The 19,970-nt window shown below is 41.5% G+C and overlaps 4 protein-coding genes across 6 annotated transcripts; 2 read left to right on the top strand and 2 right to left on the bottom strand.

The window, feature by feature from the left end:
* Positions 1 to 5: 5 nt before the first annotated feature.
* Positions 6 to 6,229, bottom strand: LOC108059396 (uncharacterized). Of its 3 annotated transcripts, XR_011419853.1 has the most exons (7): positions 5,831 to 6,229; positions 3,826 to 4,874; positions 3,635 to 3,767; positions 3,385 to 3,575; positions 3,134 to 3,315; positions 2,633 to 3,074; positions 6 to 2,564 (listed from the first exon to the last, which is right to left on the bottom strand). XR_011419853.1 is itself a non-coding variant. In XM_070219352.1 (6 exons), exons 1-6 carry the CDS (start codon positions 6,009 to 6,011, stop codon positions 2,933 to 2,935), a joined length of 1,875 nt encoding a protein of 624 aa, XP_070075453.1. In that variant the 5' UTR covers positions 6,012 to 6,229; the 3' UTR covers positions 6 to 2,932. The 3 variants fall into 3 exon arrangements, 2 of the variants coding, with proteins under 2 accessions (XP_070075453.1, XP_017000130.2); XM_070219352.1 differs by having other exon boundaries at positions 6 to 3,074; positions 3,829 to 4,874; XM_017144641.3 differs by having other exon boundaries at positions 6 to 3,074.
* A 121-nt stretch (positions 6,230 to 6,350) lies between these two features.
* On the top strand, positions 6,351 to 7,181 carry LOC108059401 (mitochondrial import inner membrane translocase subunit Tim29). Its single transcript, XM_017144647.3, has one exon. The coding sequence runs from the start codon at positions 6,527 to 6,529 to the stop codon at positions 7,100 to 7,102; it is 576 nt and encodes a 191-aa protein (XP_017000136.2). The 5' UTR covers positions 6,351 to 6,526; the 3' UTR covers positions 7,103 to 7,181.
* On the bottom strand, positions 7,161 to 8,844 carry LOC108059399 (alanyl-tRNA editing protein Aarsd1-A). The gene is made up of 3 exons (XM_017144646.3): positions 8,684 to 8,844; positions 7,859 to 8,625; positions 7,161 to 7,799 (listed from the first exon to the last, which is right to left on the bottom strand). Exons 1-3 carry the CDS (start codon positions 8,720 to 8,722, stop codon positions 7,289 to 7,291), a joined length of 1,317 nt encoding a protein of 438 aa, XP_017000135.2. The 5' UTR covers positions 8,723 to 8,844; the 3' UTR covers positions 7,161 to 7,288.
* Positions 8,845 to 10,705: 1,861 nt separating this feature from the next.
* LOC108059397 (sodium-dependent neutral amino acid transporter B(0)AT3) lies at positions 10,706 to 15,881 on the top strand. Its single transcript, XM_017144644.3, has 6 exons — positions 10,706 to 11,531; positions 12,406 to 12,716; positions 13,276 to 14,233; positions 14,916 to 15,119; positions 15,206 to 15,627; positions 15,683 to 15,881. The coding sequence occupies exons 1-6, from the start codon at positions 11,442 to 11,444 to the stop codon at positions 15,879 to 15,881; spliced, it is 2,184 nt and encodes a 727-aa protein (XP_017000133.1). The 5' UTR covers positions 10,706 to 11,441.
* The last annotated feature ends 4,089 nt before the right edge of the window (positions 15,882 to 19,970 follow it).

Consider the following 19,970-nt stretch of genomic DNA (forward strand, 5'->3'; position numbering starts at 1 on the left):
GCGAGTGCTGTTCGAATCATTCAGAATTTATTCAACGTTAGCCTAGATTAGTGTATAAGAAGTATGTATACGTTTATGTATATGCTTATAAAAAACCTTCTGGAATACGTTAGCAAGGAGTTGAACATTTTGGGAATGCGCGTACAATCCAAATTTCGACTAACACTACAGACAGAAAGAGATAGAGAGAGTGCGGGGCGAGAAAGAGATAGAGAGAGAGTCAAAGTCGAGCCATGTTTTGCTGATGTGTGTGTTTTAGTAATCAATATGGATCTGTGGTTCGGGATCTTACGTAACTCTTCAACGGAAAATTATAAAAATCTTCATCTTCATCTTCATCTTAATCTTCGTTTTCGTTTTCGTCTTCGAAACTCTGCTTTCTGAACGCTTCGTGGCTTTAGGCTAATTTTACTATATTCGGTTTTTGTTATGGTTAGGGTTTCTCTTTAGTTTGTCAATTGATTTATTTTTGAAATAGATATCACATGATGTTTTGCTTCTTGTTGCTGTTTTACTACGGATTTAATTCAATTCGTTTCGAGTCGATTTCAGTTTCAGTTTTAGTTTTCGTTTTATTTTTAGTTTCCTTTAAATTGATTTGATTTGATCAACAACAATAATTTTTCTTATTTAAATTTCCTCTAACTGAAATGTGTTTCCTTGGCATTTGTTTTTATTGTTTAACTTCATTTTCACGGTTCAACTTTTCGGTAACTTTACGGTTTTAACTGTTTGGTTTGCGTTTCTCTGTGCGATACACTTTACAAACTGAAGTATTTACTTATATAGTAACAATAATGGTTTTAGGTATGGCCCCAATATAATAATTAGCAAAAATAAATCAGCCCATTTAAAAAAAATTGTTAGTGGGCTATTAAAAAAAAATGATTATAAATAATGACCATATTTGGTTTATCGTTTTAGGTCTAATAATACAAAAATAATGATACGTTTTCAAATTGGAATGCGTAAATTAATACGTCGAGATTTCTCTTACACATATATATACTTCGGACCACAAAATTTTGTGTGCTTAAACCGATAAATAAACTTTTGAAACTTAAACTTAAGTAGTTGTAAAATAAAATTATAAGAAGAGACCACAGATTAGGGGGAAAAAAGTATTTTGTTTGGGTCTCTTCCAATTTTTCTTATGTTAATTCCTCTTTCGAAGAGGGCACAAATGAGCCTTAGCATTAGTAACAATAAATTCAAATCAATGCAGAGGTCAGATCTTTCCTCGACAATCTGTAAAGTGTATACATTCTGCGGTAGTCCGAAGATTCCTCCTTCCTTCGAATCCCGATCCTTCGATCTACCTTATCCTCGATTCTTCTCAGGCAGCGCGGGTTAGTTGAATACTTCTTGTGTGTAGTTCTGCTGGATTTTTGGAGTTCAATTGGTTGGCTCTGCAGTATCAGTTTCAGTTTTAGTTTAGCTTTTGTTGTATAGGTACTTTTCGGTTACGATCCTACTGATTTTGAGTTCACAAACTATATAGAATAACTTATAGCCGCCTGTTGCCGTTTGTGTTCCGGCTCTTCTGTATTTTGTATTTTGTATCTTGTTTTTTGTATTCAGTAGTTTGCAGTTTTGTATTTATGTTTTGTTTAAATCAAAATTTAAAGCGATCACAACGGTTTACTTCACAGACGCGTGTGGAAACATTTGGTTAGAAATGTCCGTGGAAATATTTCCTATTTTCATTCGTATCGTTTCGATTTCTGGTTAATTAATTTTCGTTTTTGTTTTCGTTTCGATTTCCCTATGTTCGGTTGGATTTTTTGTTTACCTTCCAAATTGGTTGCTAGGCTTTCTATACAAGTAAATGTAATTTAATCGTAATTTGAGTATAATTTCACTTAACTAATTTTAGTCAAATTGGTAGCGTTTGCTCGTCGTTTCGTTATTGTTCTCTATGTGGTTTCGGTTCGGCGTTTTTCCTCACAATCCTAATAAATATACTGATCGAGTGTATGGGGTGTGTGTGTGTGTGTTTCTGTTTCTGTTAATGGTGTGTGTATGGCACATTGGGAGTTTTCCTTTTCATTTTCCATTTCCTTAACATCTTTTGCCTTGTACGCGTTTCGACTATTTAGCTAATTTAATTCGATTCTATTCGAGCACAACATAAATCTATGATCGATCTGAGGCTATAACTGGATTCGCTTAGTGATTGGTGATTATTGCTTTGACTTGGACTATTTTAAAGTTACGTTAGAATAATATTCAATATTCAATACATAGGCCATATGATTAGTTTACATTTAACTTTAACTTTATCTAAATGCCATAATTTGTGTTTCAGTTTCAGTTCCAGTATTCGATTTTTGAAAAAGTCTAAACTAAAATGAAAGTTTTACTAACATTTTTGTTTGTAAGGCAATTTGTTTGTTGTTCTTTTTTTGTCGGTTTTTCTTTTCTTTTCTTTCCTTTTCTTTTCTTTGTTTGTTGTTTGCGCTTGCGTTTGCTTTTGCTTTGAGATTGTTTTTAATCCAAATTGAATTTAGATTGAGTTCAGTTCAGTTGATTCAGTTTGATTTCAAAAAATAAATCCACCAAATCTAGTACAAATACAAATACGAATACAAAGGTGATTACACAAAACGAGCGTTAAAAATATCTAACTAACCCGATTGCAATTCTGGTTTCTGAATTCTGGATTCCGGGGTGTAACTATTACCATTATTAGTACATAAGTATGTAGCATTAAGTTGGCCTGGCTCTACGATGATTACACGCCAAGGACCTACGCGTATATGTTACATGAAAGCTATTCGGAACGTGGGGAGTGGGTGGACGAGCGCCCGGGCGTCTATGAAAGCGAGAGAGATGGCCGATGGCAACGAACCGAGGGCCACCGTCCTTCAACAAATGGAACTGCTTTGCGGTGCGATTAATTGGGATTCGAGAGGCTGCTCCTCCGGCTCTTCTAGTAGAACTTCCTGCGAGCGAAGGCGTTGATCAGGCGCGGCGTGTGCTCGTCCAGGCTGCACAGCTCCAGCAGGTTTTCGTTTCGTGCGCCGGAGTACAACATGGAGCGGTGGTGCTGCCGCAGGCTTAGTATAATGAATCTGTGGCGGGAGAGTGTATAATCAAGTGATCCTTATAACTGAAGGTGAGGAGAACTCACTTGGCATTGGAGCTCCGCTTCTCGCGGTACTCGTCCATCAAAGCAGCCAAGCCCTTGGAACTATTCGCCTGATTTCCTCGCCCAGCACCCGGCACCAGCACCAGAAACACATCGTACGTGTTCTTCTCATCCTCCAGCGCTCTGTCCAAAATGTCCGTCAGCGACTGCTTGATCTTCAGCACCTGCAGCGAATTACAGGGTTTTTTTTTCGAGTTTACATAATTTTAAATTTCTAAATTCAGCCAAATTACCTTCTGATTCTCGCAGCAGGCCGTGGCCTCTGCCACGCTCATCTCCTTTGTCCAGGGCAGCGTCTTCAGCTGGCCACTGCGGTCGTGCCAGAACTGCACCGTCACCTTGGGATCGCTGCGGAAGTAGCCAAAGGCCATGGCCACCAGGGCATCTAAGTATTTAAGCGAACGGCAGCGACCGGAAAGGTATTCTGTTGGCGGGTTTAATTAAATTAGTCTGGGAATTAAATGGGATGCAAGAAACACTTACTGCCCAGGTAGTGCTGCTCCAGATTGAGGGTGATGTGCAGCCGCCGGCCGAGCGCCTTGTTCTGGCCAAAGGATGCCTCGTAAACGCTATGCAGAAAACTCGCCCTTTGCATAAGAATCACTCTGCAGTCGCACTAGAAAAGTGGTATTTATTAGTGAGTATGAATTGCTCTACAAGTAAACCGCACTCACCACCTTCCTGGGCTTCCGCAGACGCATGTCCTCCAGCAGCAGGCGCACGGGCGGCACATTGCCCGCCTTGAGCTTCTTCTCGTCCAGCAGCTGCGCGGCAAAGGGTCGCACCTGGTGATGCAGTCGCGAGAGACGCGGCCAGCTGCGGAGGAGCTGCTCGTAGCTCATGCGTGGTACGAGATACTTGGCCAGCCCGGGATCGTTGAGCAGCTGCAGCGGCACGTGCTCCCAGCTCAGCGCTAGCTTCTTGACAATGGGCAGAGCCTGCTCGGGATCCTGCAGGAGTCGCAGCTTCACCACGCCCTCGATAATGCCGCGGTTACTGCTCAGCGGCGTCAGGAAGCTGGGCCATTGCGACAGCTCCTTGGGCGACGACGAGAGCAGCCGCAGGGCAGCCATGATCTCCGGCCGAAAGTCGCCGTCCCGGAAGTGGCAGCGGTGCAGCAGGTCGCGATGCGCCGACCAGCGGGTACCGTCGCCCACCGACCACAAGTGGAGCAGGCGGTCCAGCGATTGCTTGCCGTACCAGTCGAGGATGGCCTTGCGCACCGTGCGATTGAAGGGCGTCTTGCGGTCGAGCAGCTTCTGGACTCGCTTCACCAGCTGAACAAAGAGCATGAGGTCCGATTCGCTGGTCACCAGGTCGGCGAACCGGCTGCGCACCAGTTTGCGTTGCTTTTCGTCGTCGCGCGTGGTGAGATAGACGGCCAGGATGAGGAGCGGCTCGTCGGGGCGCGGCAGGTGCTCCGCATTCGGTCCGCTGCCCAGGACACTCGCCAGGCACTCGGCCAGCTCGCCCTCGGTCACTTGGGAGCAGAGGTCCTGCAGAGACGCAAAGCTGGTCTCTACGGCGAGGTCCAGCGTGGGAGTAGCATAGACAGGCTCTTCCGTGGCGCCGATGAAACAGAAGCGGCGCAGCTTGTCAATCGCCGGGATGGAGGAAATGGGAGTGGACTCATTGGGCACTGTTGCATCTTTAACGGGCTCTGTCTTCAAGGGCTCGTTCTTTACTGGCTCTTTCTTCAAGGGCTCCTTTTTCTTAACTTCAGCTGGAAACGAGAAGATATAAAGGTAAGATTAAGATTAGCTAGATTATAAAATTATGAATTTAATTCCTTTAATCATTTAATAATACAAAAGATAGTGATATTTTATCGCTCGCTAAAATGGATATTTACTTGGATATGGATGGATCTGGATATTTACTTACAATGGATATTTAATTAAAATAATTCAATAATTCTTCATAAAATGTTAAATATTTCGTTAAAAGAAAATATATATTTTATTTAAAATAGTTTCATGAAACTCGGAAGTAAACTTAAGTTACTTTGATTAAGTTATTAATTTTATACTTTTTAATTAAGGTGGCTATATTTTCTTGGACTAAACACTTTTATTAACCGTAAGGGTTAAATTGGTTAACTGGTATCCTGGACTAAGGGGTAGTATTTTTATGCCCGCCACTGTGTTTGCATAGAAATAAGCACGTGCATCCTGAAGGTCCCAAAGTAAATGAGTTTTGAACACTTGGAATCGTAAATTATCAATTTGTTAACTAATATTTTGTGCAATTATTAAATTAGAAATGTATACATTACTGCAATAAGGTGGTGAAATTTTTTCTGCCCGCCACTGTGTTGCCATGGTAATAACCACATGTATCCTAGCTTTCCCAATTGTAAATGAGTTTTTAACACTTTGATTAAAGCGAAAATATTAAATTAAAAATAATTTGTATTATGGTGACCCTGCATTAAAATGGTGATATTTTTCTTCCCGCCACTGTGTTTGTATGGGAATGAGCACGTGTATCCTAACTTTTCGAAAGGAAAAATTAATTTTATACACTTTTTTTGATTCGTAAATCATTAATTTCTTAATTATTATTAAACGTTAAAGATCCTAAAGGTGGTGATATTTTTGCGCCCGCCACTGTGCTTGCACGGGAATGAGCACATGTACCGTTTTGGAAGCTCTGGAAGGGGAAGTGCGTCGTACTCACATTCCTTGGCAGCCAGCGAGTCCTTCTTCTTCTTGCCCGGCTGCTTCTCCTTGGCCTCCTGCTGCCGCACCGCCGATCCTCCCGACGGTCCCGCCGATCCCCTGGGCACCGCGACTGCCGCAGATAATCCCCGGGATAATCCCTTCGATCCAAGGGAGCTTGATCCCTTGGCCTTTGGCATGGCAGCGATTATTGCATTTTACGCTCACACCGCACTTTCTGGGGATTGACAGGCCTGATAGCTCGATTTGCCACGCCCTGTTTGATCCGACTCGCCCACCGTGTCTCCTGAAGCAGCTCTCTTTGTCCTTATTTGCGACTTAGCAAGTTTTATACATAATTTTGCAATGAAAACAATTTGTATGTTTTGTTATCGATAGTAGGAGGCGTTGTGATGGAATGAACCTGTCAGTGTGACCATTTGGGGAAATGGGTTTTATGTCAAATTATGCGAGTTCTTGATAAAAAATAGATGTTAATTTTAATTTTAAATATAAAATATATACAAGTATAAATAAATGGTTTTGAACTAGGAGGAATCAAATTCCCTCCGTTATTCCCTCGATACCGATATATCGTCATCGGCGCACGGTCACATTGGTAAATCAGCTGTTCCGTTTGATTTGATAACACTGGGACTTGGATTCCAATTCCACCTGGTTTTCTCCAAATTGATCACTGAAATCCCGCCTGGAGATGCAGTTCCTCCGCGTGGGTGGCCGCATGGCGGCCCTGCGCCAGCGATTGACCGACCGCATCCAGCTGCCGGAGCGCTTCAAGGGCACGCTGGTGGAGAAGTGGGTGAAGTACTGGAACGGCCTGGTGCGCGACTACTCGGAGGTGGCGGTGGGCGTGGTGCGGGAGTCGTACACGAAGCCCAAGAAGGCGCTGCTCTACGGCACCGGCATGCTCTTCCTCTACCACGCCGGCCTCAATAATCCCGACGAGGAGGCCTTCATGACCCTGCTGCGCGGAGCCACCAATCGGATGATCACGGTGCCGCCGGAACTGCAGAATCCCGTGTCCGCCGACTACCTGCTCACCCTGGAGAGGGCCATCAACCAGAAGAAGCTGCGCCTCCTCTCGCTGGGCATCTGCACGGTGCTCTGGGTGGACATCTACGACGAGGACGACTGCACCTATCCGGCCATCTGCGAGTACACGACGGTGGGTCTGCTCAACTTCCACGAGCGGATCATCGACGTGGGCTTCTGGAATCAGTACTGGCGTCTCAAGTGGAAGATGCGCAACTACGATGTCAACTACCTGTGATCGCCGCCCTTTCTCCCTATTAACTTGTTGAAATCCCTCGAGGAAATACCAATATATGTATGTTTTTAGTACAGAAAAAGCCTTTCTTTTTCTTTGGAAATTGTTCCGTAAATTGCTTTAAAAATAGGCAACATTTATCCTCGAATATCATTGTAATACCATACAAATATTGTATATCTGCGGAATTTACTCCTCCTTTTCCAACTCGGCTCCATTTGATGGTTTCGGAGCCTCGACGACGATCTTCTTGGGCCTGAATTGCGCCTCCAGCAGCGCCTGGCAGTCCTGCAGTCGCGCCAGGCTGTTGATCTTGCCCTGGAAGCTGCCCTCCTTGCCGTTGCCCTTGCCCTCCAGCAGCTCCACGAACTGGGGGCCCAGTTGCTCGACCATTTCCGGCTCGCCGCGCAGCACCAGGTGGCCCTTGGCACTGCTGCCGGCGGCCACGCCCTCGGCGACGGTGAGGAAGTAGAAGATGCCCTCGGGGGCCACGCGCAAGAATGTGTTGATGAAGTCCACCTCGATGCCGTCGCGTCGATGGAGGGCAAAGTACTTGGGGCGCTCCTTCTTGGGCAGATCCTCCAGCCGCTCGGCCTCGGCGGTGGCAAAGTCCTTGAGCAGCTGCTGGAAGTACTTGCGGCTGCCCTTCACATTCTGCTGCAGCTTCTGGACGAGCTCCAGGTGCTGGCCGGGCCCGCCTCTGTGGAATAGAGGCGATGTAAGACGATGAAGAAGGGAATATGTACGGGCTAGACTCACTTGAGGGCCTGGGTGAGCTGCTGTTCGCGCTGGAAGACCTCGCCCAGCTTAGCGAGCACCCTTTCGCCCACCACAAAGTGGACCAGGACATTCGTCTTGACCTTCTCGGCGTACAGCAGCTTGATGCACTGCAACTGCGAGAGATTCGTGACGTGGGTGCCGCAGCACATGTTGCTCTCGATGCCCTCGATGCGCACCACCCTCGCCAGGCCCTCGTGGTCCTTGGGCAGGCCGCGTGGTGCCCGGGCGTCCTGGAACTCCTGCGCCACCTCGGGATCTACCAGGAGCACCGTGACCGCGCGCCCCTCCCGGATCAGATCGTTGGCCTGCCGCTCGATGAGGTCCAGCGACTCGCGACTGATCAAATGGGGCGTGCTCAGCTGGATGTACGAGGCGCTGGAGCCCAGGGACCACGAGGTGGTGTCGTACTTGAACTCCCGGTCGAACAGGGCGGTGATCAGGTGCTGGCCCGAGTGCTGCTGCATGTGGTCCAGCCGCCGCTGGTAGTCCAGGGTCAGCAGGACCTCGGCATCCTGCTCGAAGCTCGTCGGGGACTCCACAAAGTGCACGGCCGTGGTGCCCTTCCTCTGGACATTCCTCACGGGAAACCCGGCCAGAGTTCCGTAGTCGCAGGGCTGGCCACCGCCCTCGGGAAACAGTATCGTATCCTCGCAGACCACATGGAATCCCTTCAGTTTCTCCACCTTTCCACTGCCATCCGGCCAATCCAAGGTGGCGAACTCGCTGCTCACGATTTTCGTCTTGAACTGAAATTAGGTTACCAATTATGTAATTAAAGGGTACTAGGGGAATTCTAAGACTCACCTGCTTCAGGAAACTGTCCTCCTGGCACTTGAACACCATCTTCTCATTCAATCCACGCAATCCCCAGTTGGCCTATCGCAATAATAAACAATTTATGAGCGTTCCGTCAACAAGTGTTCATTTGGCGGCTAGTTCACCGCCAGTTCATTCTAGAGATGCTCGGATATTCACTGACTCGATGACTCGAAGTTCTTAACTGTTTCAGGCTATTTAAAAAATTATAGGTAGTTATTTAGAATTTAAAACTACACAACTGCACTTTTTGTACTTATTATTTAATTATTTACTTTTTAATTAGGTTATTGCAAAAACGTATACAACGTTTGGAATTAGTTAATAGATTTTGTGATGAACTGCCTAAAAAATATATATTAACTAGTTTCAAACGCTATTTACGTTTTTGAACTAATTACAAAATATATTAACTAATTTCAAACGTTTTATTTATATCTTTTGTAATATCGTTATTATTATTTTGTTGTTTAACTTAATATTTATACACTTACAAAAATGGGTATTAGTTAAAATGTGTTTATACTAGATCAGTTAACTGTTTTTTAAGAAGTAATTTTTACAAATAGACTTCACAGTTTTTACTAATTAAAGTAATACATTTAAAAAACTTTTAGTTTTGACTAGATCATGATACTTCCGTTATAGGTTTTGAACTCACTGTTAACAATAAGCTCATTTTATGGGTTATTCCGACACAATGCAACACTAGATAAAAAAGCACTAGCGCGGAAAACTAACTGTTCAAAATGCGCTAACGCCTTTCGCCACCAACCGTTGTAACTGAATAAAGTATTTGAAAATAGAAAAAATGATTGAATTTGAAATAAATTAATTAAATAAATAATTAGCTTTAGCTTTAAATGGAAGAACTCTATATATGGCTTAAAAAAAGTTAATATTAACAGCTAATTTCCCAGTTAATTGGCTTTTTGCTGCCCTATTTTCCTCCCTCTTCTGTTTACCATCTTCCCTCTCGCTCGGATTCGCGTTTCGCCCTCTCGCTCACACCCACGCGATGTGATGCTGCGTCTGCGCTGCTCTTTTCGCTTTTTCGCTCTCCCGCTCCCGTTTTATCGCCCCCCTCCCCGCCCGTTAACCGTTATCCTTTTCATCCTGCCATTCATGTGTTACGTCCTTGCTGCTCAACAGTTTCCTGCCAACGTCCCGTTACGACACACCGTTACGTTATTCCAATCAGAATCACGGGATAGCGAAAGGAGCGACGGAATCGGTCTTTAAATAGGCTTTAAAGGCAACCACCTGCAACCGTTAATCCAGGGATAATCGGATAATAACCCCCAATCACGTCCTTCGCCGTTATCGGTCGCACCTGACCGTCATTTCGTTGTTTGTTTTAGTGCGACTTCATTTTTTCGCGAGTGTTTTCTTCGGTTATATAAGTGAGAATTTGTCGGGCCACAAAAAAAAAAAGTTACCACTCAAAAGTGATATTCCCCGCCATTAAAACAGGCTAAAAGAAAAGTAAAGCTTCAAGCGCCCCCCTAAAAAATTATCCTTAATAGCATGCTAATATAGAGTAAAAATGTAGGTCTCCATGGCAGCAAATTTCACTCCACCTTATGTAGAAAATAACCTCCATCGTCCTGGGAAACTAAGCCTAAACTAATTGCAGGTCGAAAAAGAAAGTAAATTCCATTACACTGCATTAGTGAGTGGGCGTAAAATGTTCGGGGGGCGATGGGGGTTAAAGAGGACTCACCGTTGATTGATTTATTGTGAGGACCCAGAGTCACGCAAGCCCTATAGATGTCTCAGTGTGTGTGGGTCCTTTCTTTTTGCATGATTTGATTGATGGAAAGCACACGTGGAAAAAATACCCACTATTCACATTGAATAAATATAACAATAATTAAGCATTTAATATAATATATTTGTAATTTATTTTTAACTTACTTATCTTAACACTTCATTTGTTTTAAAATAGCTATTATGCTATCCGAATCTTTATCTTTTCTTATCATGAGGAAAAATGAAGCAGTCAAACTCAAGTACATATCAAGATATGTAAAAAGAAATGTTGACATTTTTTAATATTTAATATAATTTTATAAAATTCATAAAATTGTAATAAGACCTTCTTACTTTATTTCTTGATGTCATTTATATTATTATATTAGAAAAACATTGATTTTTTTTAGAATGTTAAACATCAGTATTAATACCAATACATTTGTCAAGCGTTTTTCCCAGTATTTAACTTTTACTATAATTTTGTACGGGAAATTGTTATAGATTTATGGCATACTTTTTTCTCTCTGTGCATGCAAGTTGTATACAATTATTAGTAATACGTATTTCACTCGACAAAAGCAGATAGCGGCACTGCGATGGCGTCTACTACTAATGCACCGTTATCACCTGCAATTAAGCACTAACAAAACCAGCACCAAACCACAGTAAAAACCACAATAAAACCAAAAGAAATCAGCAAAAAACTAAAGCAAAGAAAACACGTCAGAAAGGGGTTAAAATGCGATTTATTTAGCCAACCAGAAAAGTATGCTACGAAAAATGTCCAGTGAGTTGCTAGTTACCTGAACGCAACACCAGGTGGCGCCGAAGAAAGTGAAAACCGAGGAATATTTGGAGAAACGGAAACGGAAGTGATAGAGAGCGCACTTAGGCCCACACACAGAAGCACACACACACACCAACCCACACAGCACCCACACTCACACATCTAATACTCTGTAATAAATCGAAATAATAATAAAACGCAATCATGGCCAACACAGCTCAGTTATTGCGTCGCCAAAGTTCCCGGGATATAGTCCTCAAAAGCCAGAAGAGCATCGATCAGCTGGAATTGAGGGTAAGTCGAGGGGATTACGTACAGCAATCGGAGCAATTATGAAGGTCTTTAGCCAGGATAATAGTGCAAAAGAGAATTTCAAACAAGAAGAAATGGCATAGTTTTTGTGTACATTTATTTATTCTTATAATTTTAGAATAAATAATTTGCTTGAAATATTAAGGTACTGACTTAAACTAGTTTAAATTTAGAAAGTGAAACTCATCTTAACGAAGTGTTGCAGATTTTTATAAATTAATTATAGGGTTATTTGGGGCAAAATTAGTAAGAATATTTGATACAAATAGTATGTATTTTTGGTGTAAGGCCATTTTTGGCCAAGTTACAGCAAAAAAACAAGAACCCAAGAACCCAGATCCCAATTTTTCACAAAAAAAATAATTCGTTTTTTGGCCGTAAAAATGGAAATATTGATCCAAATATGGATTGTCCTACCTTTCTAAACTCTTTATTAAATTTCGAATCGATTGGCATTTAAACCTGGACATTTTATTTTTTCGCCATTTTTCGCAAAAAATTATGAGGTACCCCCTTATAAAAAAAATGAAAATTGGCGAAAATTTTATTTTTCCAAAATCACAAGGGAAGTGTTATGGATTTAATTATCATATTGTTTTCTATTCAAAACAGTATGCATTTTTGGTGTAGGACCATTATTGGTCAAGTTACAGAAAAAAAACCAAAAGAAAATTTTCATATTTTTGTCAAAAACCGAAATCCTAAATTTCCAATAAAAAACATTAACAGTTTTTTGACCGAAATAGTTTTATATACAGGAATAGATACTTGTGGACATATAGAATCTTAAAATTAAATTTTTAAATATTTTGTTTTATTATGCTAAAACATTACTAAACCCAATTAAATTCGCCAGGAACTACGAGGTCGCCTGGTGACGAAGGAGCATGGCGTCAGCCACCACCACCACACATCGCTGCACCACCACCAGCCGCTCTATGGGGCCACCAACCAGGGCTTCATGTCCGACGCCTTCGACGAGTCCTCGGAGCTGGAACAGGACCCGCCGCCCTTCGGCTCGGAGGCGAGCACCTCGAGGGCCAAGGCCGAGCTGGTGGCCAGCGCCTCCGCCGCCGCGGATCAGCAGGACATCGTCGAGGGCGAGAAGGAGGGCGAGGAGCGGGAGAGCTGGGACAGCAAGATCATGTTCCTGCTGGCCACCATCGGGTGAGTTTTGGAGTGGTGATTTGGCCTGGATCCGTATTTATGCTAGCAAAAAAACTAGTGCCTACGAGAACATATTAACTTAAAACTATGATTTTTTATGGTCTTCAAAGAGTTCATTATTTTTTAAATATTTTTTCTTACAGTATTTCGTATTTTATTATTTATATGATATTTTATAGGACTTATATATTTTGTAGAATTTTTTGCTGATTTAAATTTGTATACAAACCATTTTAAAAGTTTTTAAAGGGATTTATATTTTCTGAATTAAAGTCTTATTTAAAATATTTTCTAATACAAAGTTCTGTTGCTTTTGAAAAAAAATATTATTTTTAAAAAATATTTAAACAAAAAATCAAGTTGTTTTAAGGGATTTCTATTTTTGGAACATTTTTTCCAGAATTTAATTCGCATTTCTTATACACCTTCTATTTCTTATTTATTAGTTTTTAAATAATTATTTAGACTTACCTTCTTTGTGGCATTGTTTTTCCCCTAGTTAAATACGGGGCCTCCATATAATTGCAGTCCCTATATCACTACATTTTCCGACCCACAGCTATGCCGTTGGCCTGGGAAACGTGTGGCGCTTCCCCTACTTGGCCCAGAAGAACGGCGGCGGGGCCTTCCTGGTGCCGTACTTCATAATGCTGTGCATCCAGGGCATACCGATCTTCTACCTGGAACTGGCCATCGGCCAGCGGCTGCGGAAGGGGGCCATCGGGGTGTGGAGCCAGGTGTCGCCGTACCTGGGCGGCATCGGGATCTCCTCGGCGGTGGTTAGCTACATAGTGGCCCTGTACTACAATACGATAATCGCGTGGTGTCTGATCTATCTGCTGCACAGCTTCGAGTCGCCGCTCCCGTGGGCGGACTGTCCGACGCGGCTGTACAAGAACTTTACCTACGATCACGAGCCGGAGTGTGTGGCCTCCTCGCCGACGCAATTCTACTGGTACCGCACCACGCTGCAGTGCTCGGAGAGCGTGGACCTGCCGGAGAACTTCAACTACCACATGGCCATCGCGCTGATTGTCTCCTGGTTCCTGGTCTACATCTGCATGGTCCAGGGCATCACGTCGTCGGGCAAGATCGTCTACATGACGGCCATCTTCCCCTACGTGGTGCTCATCATATTCTTCTTCCGGGGCATCACCCTCAAGGGGGCGGCCGACGGGGTGGCCCACCTGTTCACGCCGCGCTGGGAGACGCTCCTGGACCCCGTCGTCTGGCTGGAGGCCGGCACCCAGATCTTCTTCTCGCTGGGCCTGGCCTTCGGGGGCCTGATAGCCTTCAGCTCCTACAATCCGGCCAACAATAATTGCTACAGGGACGCGATACTCGTGTCGCTCACCAATTGCGGCACCTCTATGTTCGCCGGCGTGGTGGTATTCTCGGTCATCGGGTTCAAGGCCACGGCGACCTTCGACCGCTGCACCGAGGAGCGGAACGGGCTGATGGCCCAGAACAAGACGCACAACCTGCCCGTCTGCGATCTGCAAACGGAACTGGCCAATGTGAGTTTAACTTGATACCGCAAAATCTCAGAAATAACATGTGACCGCGAATTCTTTAGCACTTTTTGATAGAAAACATTTTATTAATGTCATAGATAAATTATGTATATTTGCATACATTTTTAGATATTCTTAAAATTAATTAAATTAGAAGAATGTTTAGATACTTTGTTTTCTTACTTTTATCTTTTGTAAGAGTAAAATATTTCCTATATCTCAGCAAATACGTGCGAAGGCGAATTATTAAGCACCTTTTGTTAAGATTGTAAAATAGTGCTCTATTACATTTCAATAAGGGAATTATTTTTCTATTATTGTATGCATTAATATTATTAAAATAATTGAGCAAAGAATTTTGTGATTTTTAAATATTTTGTTTTCTTAAATTTAGCCTTTGTATACATTGTATTTAAAAATATTTTATCTTAAGAATAAAACCAAGACAGCTTTCGATTTTGAACTACTTATTTTGATTTCTTTAATTGAGCTTTTGTAGAGCATGAAACCTTTTTGGTACCGTGAATTCTTCAGCACCTTTCGATAAGCTTTGTTATAATTCCATGAAAAAGAACTAACTTAAAAATTAACTTAATGTCAGAGAGGCATAATGAAATATTGTTTATATAAGAATATAGTTTTAAGAGATTTTTTAATATTTCTTTTCTTACCTTACCCTTTTCAGAGTGCTTCGGGCACAGGACTGGCCTTCATTATCTTCACGGAGGCGATCAACCAGTTTCCGGGGGCTCAACTCTGGGCCGTCCTCTTCTTCCTGATGCTCTTCACCCTGGGAATCGACTCGCAGTTCGGGACTCTGGAGGGCGTGGTCACCTCGCTGGTGGACATGAAGCTGTTTCCCAATCTGCCCAAGGAGTATATTGTGGGGGTGAGATATTACTAAGATGGTCTTAGGGGAAATATTTTCAAGAATTTATTTTATGAATATTTAAATATTTTGCCTTTTCCGCACAGGGCCTCTGCTTCTCCTGCTGCCTGATCTCCATGTGCTTTGCCAACGGAGCCGGCAGTTATATATTCCAGTTGATGGACAGCTTCGCCGGCAATTTCCCGCTGCTGATCATCGCGCTCTTCGAGTGCCTGTCGATCAGCTATATCTACGGGGTGCGCCGCTTCTCGGACGACATAGAGATGATGACCGGATCGCGGCCGAGCTTCTACTGGATGTTCTGCTGGAAGTACCTGTCGCCCTGTGCGATGGTCACCATCCTGCTGGCCTCCTTCTACCAGCTGCTGACCGAGGGCAGCAGCTACCCGGCCTGGATCGGGGCCAAGGGGGCCTCCGAGTCGATGGAGTGGCCCCACTGGTGCATCGTGGTGGCCTTCTTCCTCATCCTCTCCTCCATCCTGTGGATCCCGATTGTGGCGGTGTTGCGGTGGGATATTTACAACTTATATGTATTTCTTAAGACTACAATTCCTTTTCTGCAGTCTCTGTGGCATCAAGGTGGTGGAGGACTCGGATCCCGCCTGGTTCCCCGAGGCGGAACTCAGGGAGGTCCACGGCATCGTGCCCCACGAACCAACCGAATTGGAGCGCAGCATTTTCTGCTTCAACATGGACGGAACGGAGGGCATGTGCTGCCCCAAGTACGGACTTCCCGAAAAGTCCCTCGAAGAGGAGGAGTAGAGCCCCAAAATAACCCCGAAAAAATGGAAAACAGCAAAAAACGACAATAAATCAAAGGAAATAGAAACGGCCAAAATGAATCTCGATGTAAATATGGACAATAACTAAGCATAACTCACCGATGTTAGGCGGCGTCGATATGAAAACACTCCTATATGGTCCCAAAGACTGTTCAAAGATAGCAAACCGAAAGGAAAACCAAAATAATAATGCAAAGCAACCACAACAAGGAAAATAGGAAAATAGCAATACTAGGTAAAAACTCGACGCTGGATGCGCGGTTTCATTCAAGCAGAAAGCTATAGAGAAGCATTAAAAAAAAAAAAACAAAAACAGAGGCCGAAATCAATGGAAATATTTCCGCATAATTTCATTAGCATGTGGCCATATATATATATGTACACCTATATATACACTTACGCGATTATCATTTTCCATTGCCTTTTCTCTCTTGGGTTTCTTTTCTTTCTCGAAAAAGGGCAGAGAGAGTGTAGAGTTGTTATATGGCCACCCTTATAGGGTCTACATATCCGATTTCGCTATCATACAAAGAGAAACCACAACTTGCTGACTATATACGATATATACGATAACTATATACGATAACTACGCTGTATTCTAGACTTAACTGTTTAATTTGACCATATCATGCGAGCATGGGGCACCACCTATAAGAGATATATAACTATATAGTAACTATACCTACCACAGTTCATTCTCTGTTGTGATCAGCTCGGCTTTCTGTGTTTACCGTTGTTTATCGAGGATAATGTTGCTCGTGCAGGCGAAATCGAAATCGTAATCACGATCACGATATCATATCACATCCGAAACTATGCTTAATAGACACAACTTTAACGTCTCAGTGTTATAGAGAAATATGGAGGAGGGAAGAAGATATATTGGAAATGCGTTATGTTTTGCTCTAATCGAAAGTTATACGATTCAAATTACTTGTTGATAACCGATGATCATGGCACTCCGCACCGCCACTCCACTCCACTCCATTGTACTTATGATCTATATAGGGGGTATATCTGTAGTTATATATTTACATTAAAATTAAAATTAAAACATTAACAAAACGCAAACGCAACCGTTCAAATAGGTGGAAAAGAAACTCTATATAGATATACATATACATAACTGGAGAAGGCAGCTTAAGGTTTATCGACCCACGATATCATCGCATTGAAGAACTATAATTATACAAAAATTAACGAATATATATACATATATTTATGTGTGTTGAAATGCAGCTAATGGGTGTGTGAATTCGTTTTAAAACGAAACGACATTGGGTTTACTTTTTCAAAAAACATGGTCATCAAGTAGTGACCATTTTTAAAACGAGCAGAAGGCAGAAAGAACTCTTTAAGACCAGTTCACTCACCCAAATAGCCATTAATTTCACTGTATTATAAATTCGGCATTTCTTTATGGTATATTTATACATATACATCGATATATTATATACATCTATTTAGAAAGAACGGAAAAACGATATATTATACATGTATTAAGTGTTATTGATGTTGACAATAAAGAAACCCCTACGAAACGAGTTTTAAACCAAAACGAAACAGATGAGATATATAGACAACCTTCTACTACCCGAAACGAACACGTACACAACCCACAGTTGCAGAAATCCAAAAATCCAAATGGAGTATGATAAAAAGATATTTACGGCAAAGCAATAATTATATAAATACCCGAAGAGATTCGATTATTATTACCGTATTCTTGTCATTATTTTGCTCGCCTCAAGGGTCTCGTAATTGATGTAAAATTCACTCATTCGTACTGAACACATGAAATGATGATAAAGATAATACCACGTATCATAATTTACTAATGTTAAATTCGCAACTGATAAATAATAATAACAAAAATTCCAACTAAATGACAATAAACAATATAAAACTTAAGCTCAAATGGTATTTCAATTGGAAGCATTAAATGTGGGCTGTATTATATGGTTTTCTATTTCTTGATGTCTGAGCTTTTTATTGCGATTACGTTTGCTGTTTTTACTGATATTCTTTTAATTTCATTTAACGTTTTAATTATCTTAAGGCTCCCTTATAAGTCCAGAACTGCCAACCACTTATAAGCTTCCTTAAAACTTCTCCAAATTCAGTGAAGCTTGGATAGTTTCTTAGAAGTAAGTAACTGTGGATAGTATACACAAAAAAAACGTGATGTTAAGTTCTAAAACGGAGTAAAGTCAAAAATTTGAGTAAAACTCTTATTACGAATATTATATATAAATACAAATTTATAATATATTTATATAAAAATAAATATGTTAGAAATTTTTATTATCAACATTTTTTTTTTATTTTTTTAATTTGGTAAAATTTGTATAATCAACTTTAAAAAAATATTGAAAAGAGAAAAAAATATTTAAAAACCGAAGGACAAAAAATGAAAACATTTGTTAACATAAAAAAATACGCAAAATATTTAAATTTGACAAAAGGAAAATTATTCAATATTTTTCTCTAAGTGCACCTGTGTGTGTGCGCATGTGCAACGGTAATCTGCATTGGGCAACGCCTGCAGCAGCCCTTGTGATTCCAGCGGAGCGCAACAGGCGGAAACAAACTGGCCAAGTGACCGGCCACCGAGCTGGGCGGTACGAGCGGTCCACGGGGGGCGGTATATACATATAGTCGTCATCGTCGGACGTCTCACTGCATCGAATTAGCGGTAAATTACAAGCTGCAATGCAACAAGTTGCATGTTGCTGCTGCACTCGTACTTTCTGCATACTGCAAGTGCAGCTTTACATTCCGCTGATTGCACACACAAATTCGAGGCGTCTTTCTTTCGGCTTCTTCTTTTCCTTTGCATAAACACTTTGGTATTAATTATAATTAAAAGCAGAAATCCATCGGCAATTGTTCAGCCAACGGAGCCGCTTGGAGGAAAGTTATTGTGTGTCTTTATATTTATAAGCGGAAATTTCGGTTTCGTATTATGAGGTGACACCAGAAGTCGCGATGAAAAGGTGCTGAAGACACCATTAAGATATGCTAATTTGTGTATACTTATTTTTTAATTGTATATATAATTTTTAACACAGTGTAAACTATGAAAATAAACATATTTATTCCACATATTATATAAGAGTATTTTTTAAGGGAAATTTACAAATTTTTAAACTTTTTTTTAAAAGCAACAAAAATATATTGTTGATACAAAATAAAATTTCATTCCATAAATCTTAAGCTGAAATAATTCAGTACCCCCTGCAAGGGATAGCAAATCACAGGTAACAATGCACTCGACTTTGTTAGATGAAAAGCCAAGAAAGAGAGCCAAAGAAACAGAGATGGGGATAGCAGCACAGATAAAGATAGATAGATATGCATAGTTAAAAAATGAAATAGCAAAACCAAAAAAAAGTAATGCAGCCGCAGCCAGAAAAAAACCAAAGACGTTTATGCGACCGCCAGTGGCATGCACAGTGGGCCGAAAGGCGTGGGAAGTGGAAAGCGACTAGGTCAAAATGCTATAATTAAAAACACTAAGTAATTGGCAATGAAAAACTGGGCCCACTCTGATTTTTGTAGTCAACGCGAAATATTAAGCTTCAAAGCTTTCGAGGGTAAATACTTTATTTAAGATTCTTTCTAAAACTGCTTGCTTTTAGTTTTTAGTTAAATGGTTTTGTTATAATCTTAATAAAATATATTTACCATTGCTGAAAACTAAGCATACCAGTAGTTTCCCTATAACATTTATAGGGCTTTAAGAATTTTCTAAAAGTTGTATAGAAAAAAATCTAGTTAATTTTATTTTTATTTTAATTTAAAATTCCAAGAAGTTCTTAAGGATACACCAATTATTGGCATAAAAACGTAGTGAAATCGAAAAGGATAAAATTCAACTTTTATTTTTACTAGAAAAGTGCTATAAAAACATTTGTTTAACATAGACTGTCGGGCTTTTAAAGCGTTTCCTAACTGATATTTGCTTTATCCATATTTCTCGGTTCGAACCCGAACAATTTTACCCGTGAGTTGTTTTGATTGCCAGCGGAATCGGAATTCCTGCTCTAGAGTTGAAGTCTCAATCGGC

The sequence above is a fragment of the Drosophila takahashii genome, chromosome X (assembly GCF_030179915.1).
Source record: "Drosophila takahashii strain IR98-3 E-12201 chromosome X, DtakHiC1v2, whole genome shotgun sequence".
NCBI lineage: Eukaryota > Metazoa > Arthropoda > Insecta > Diptera > Drosophilidae > Drosophila > Drosophila takahashii.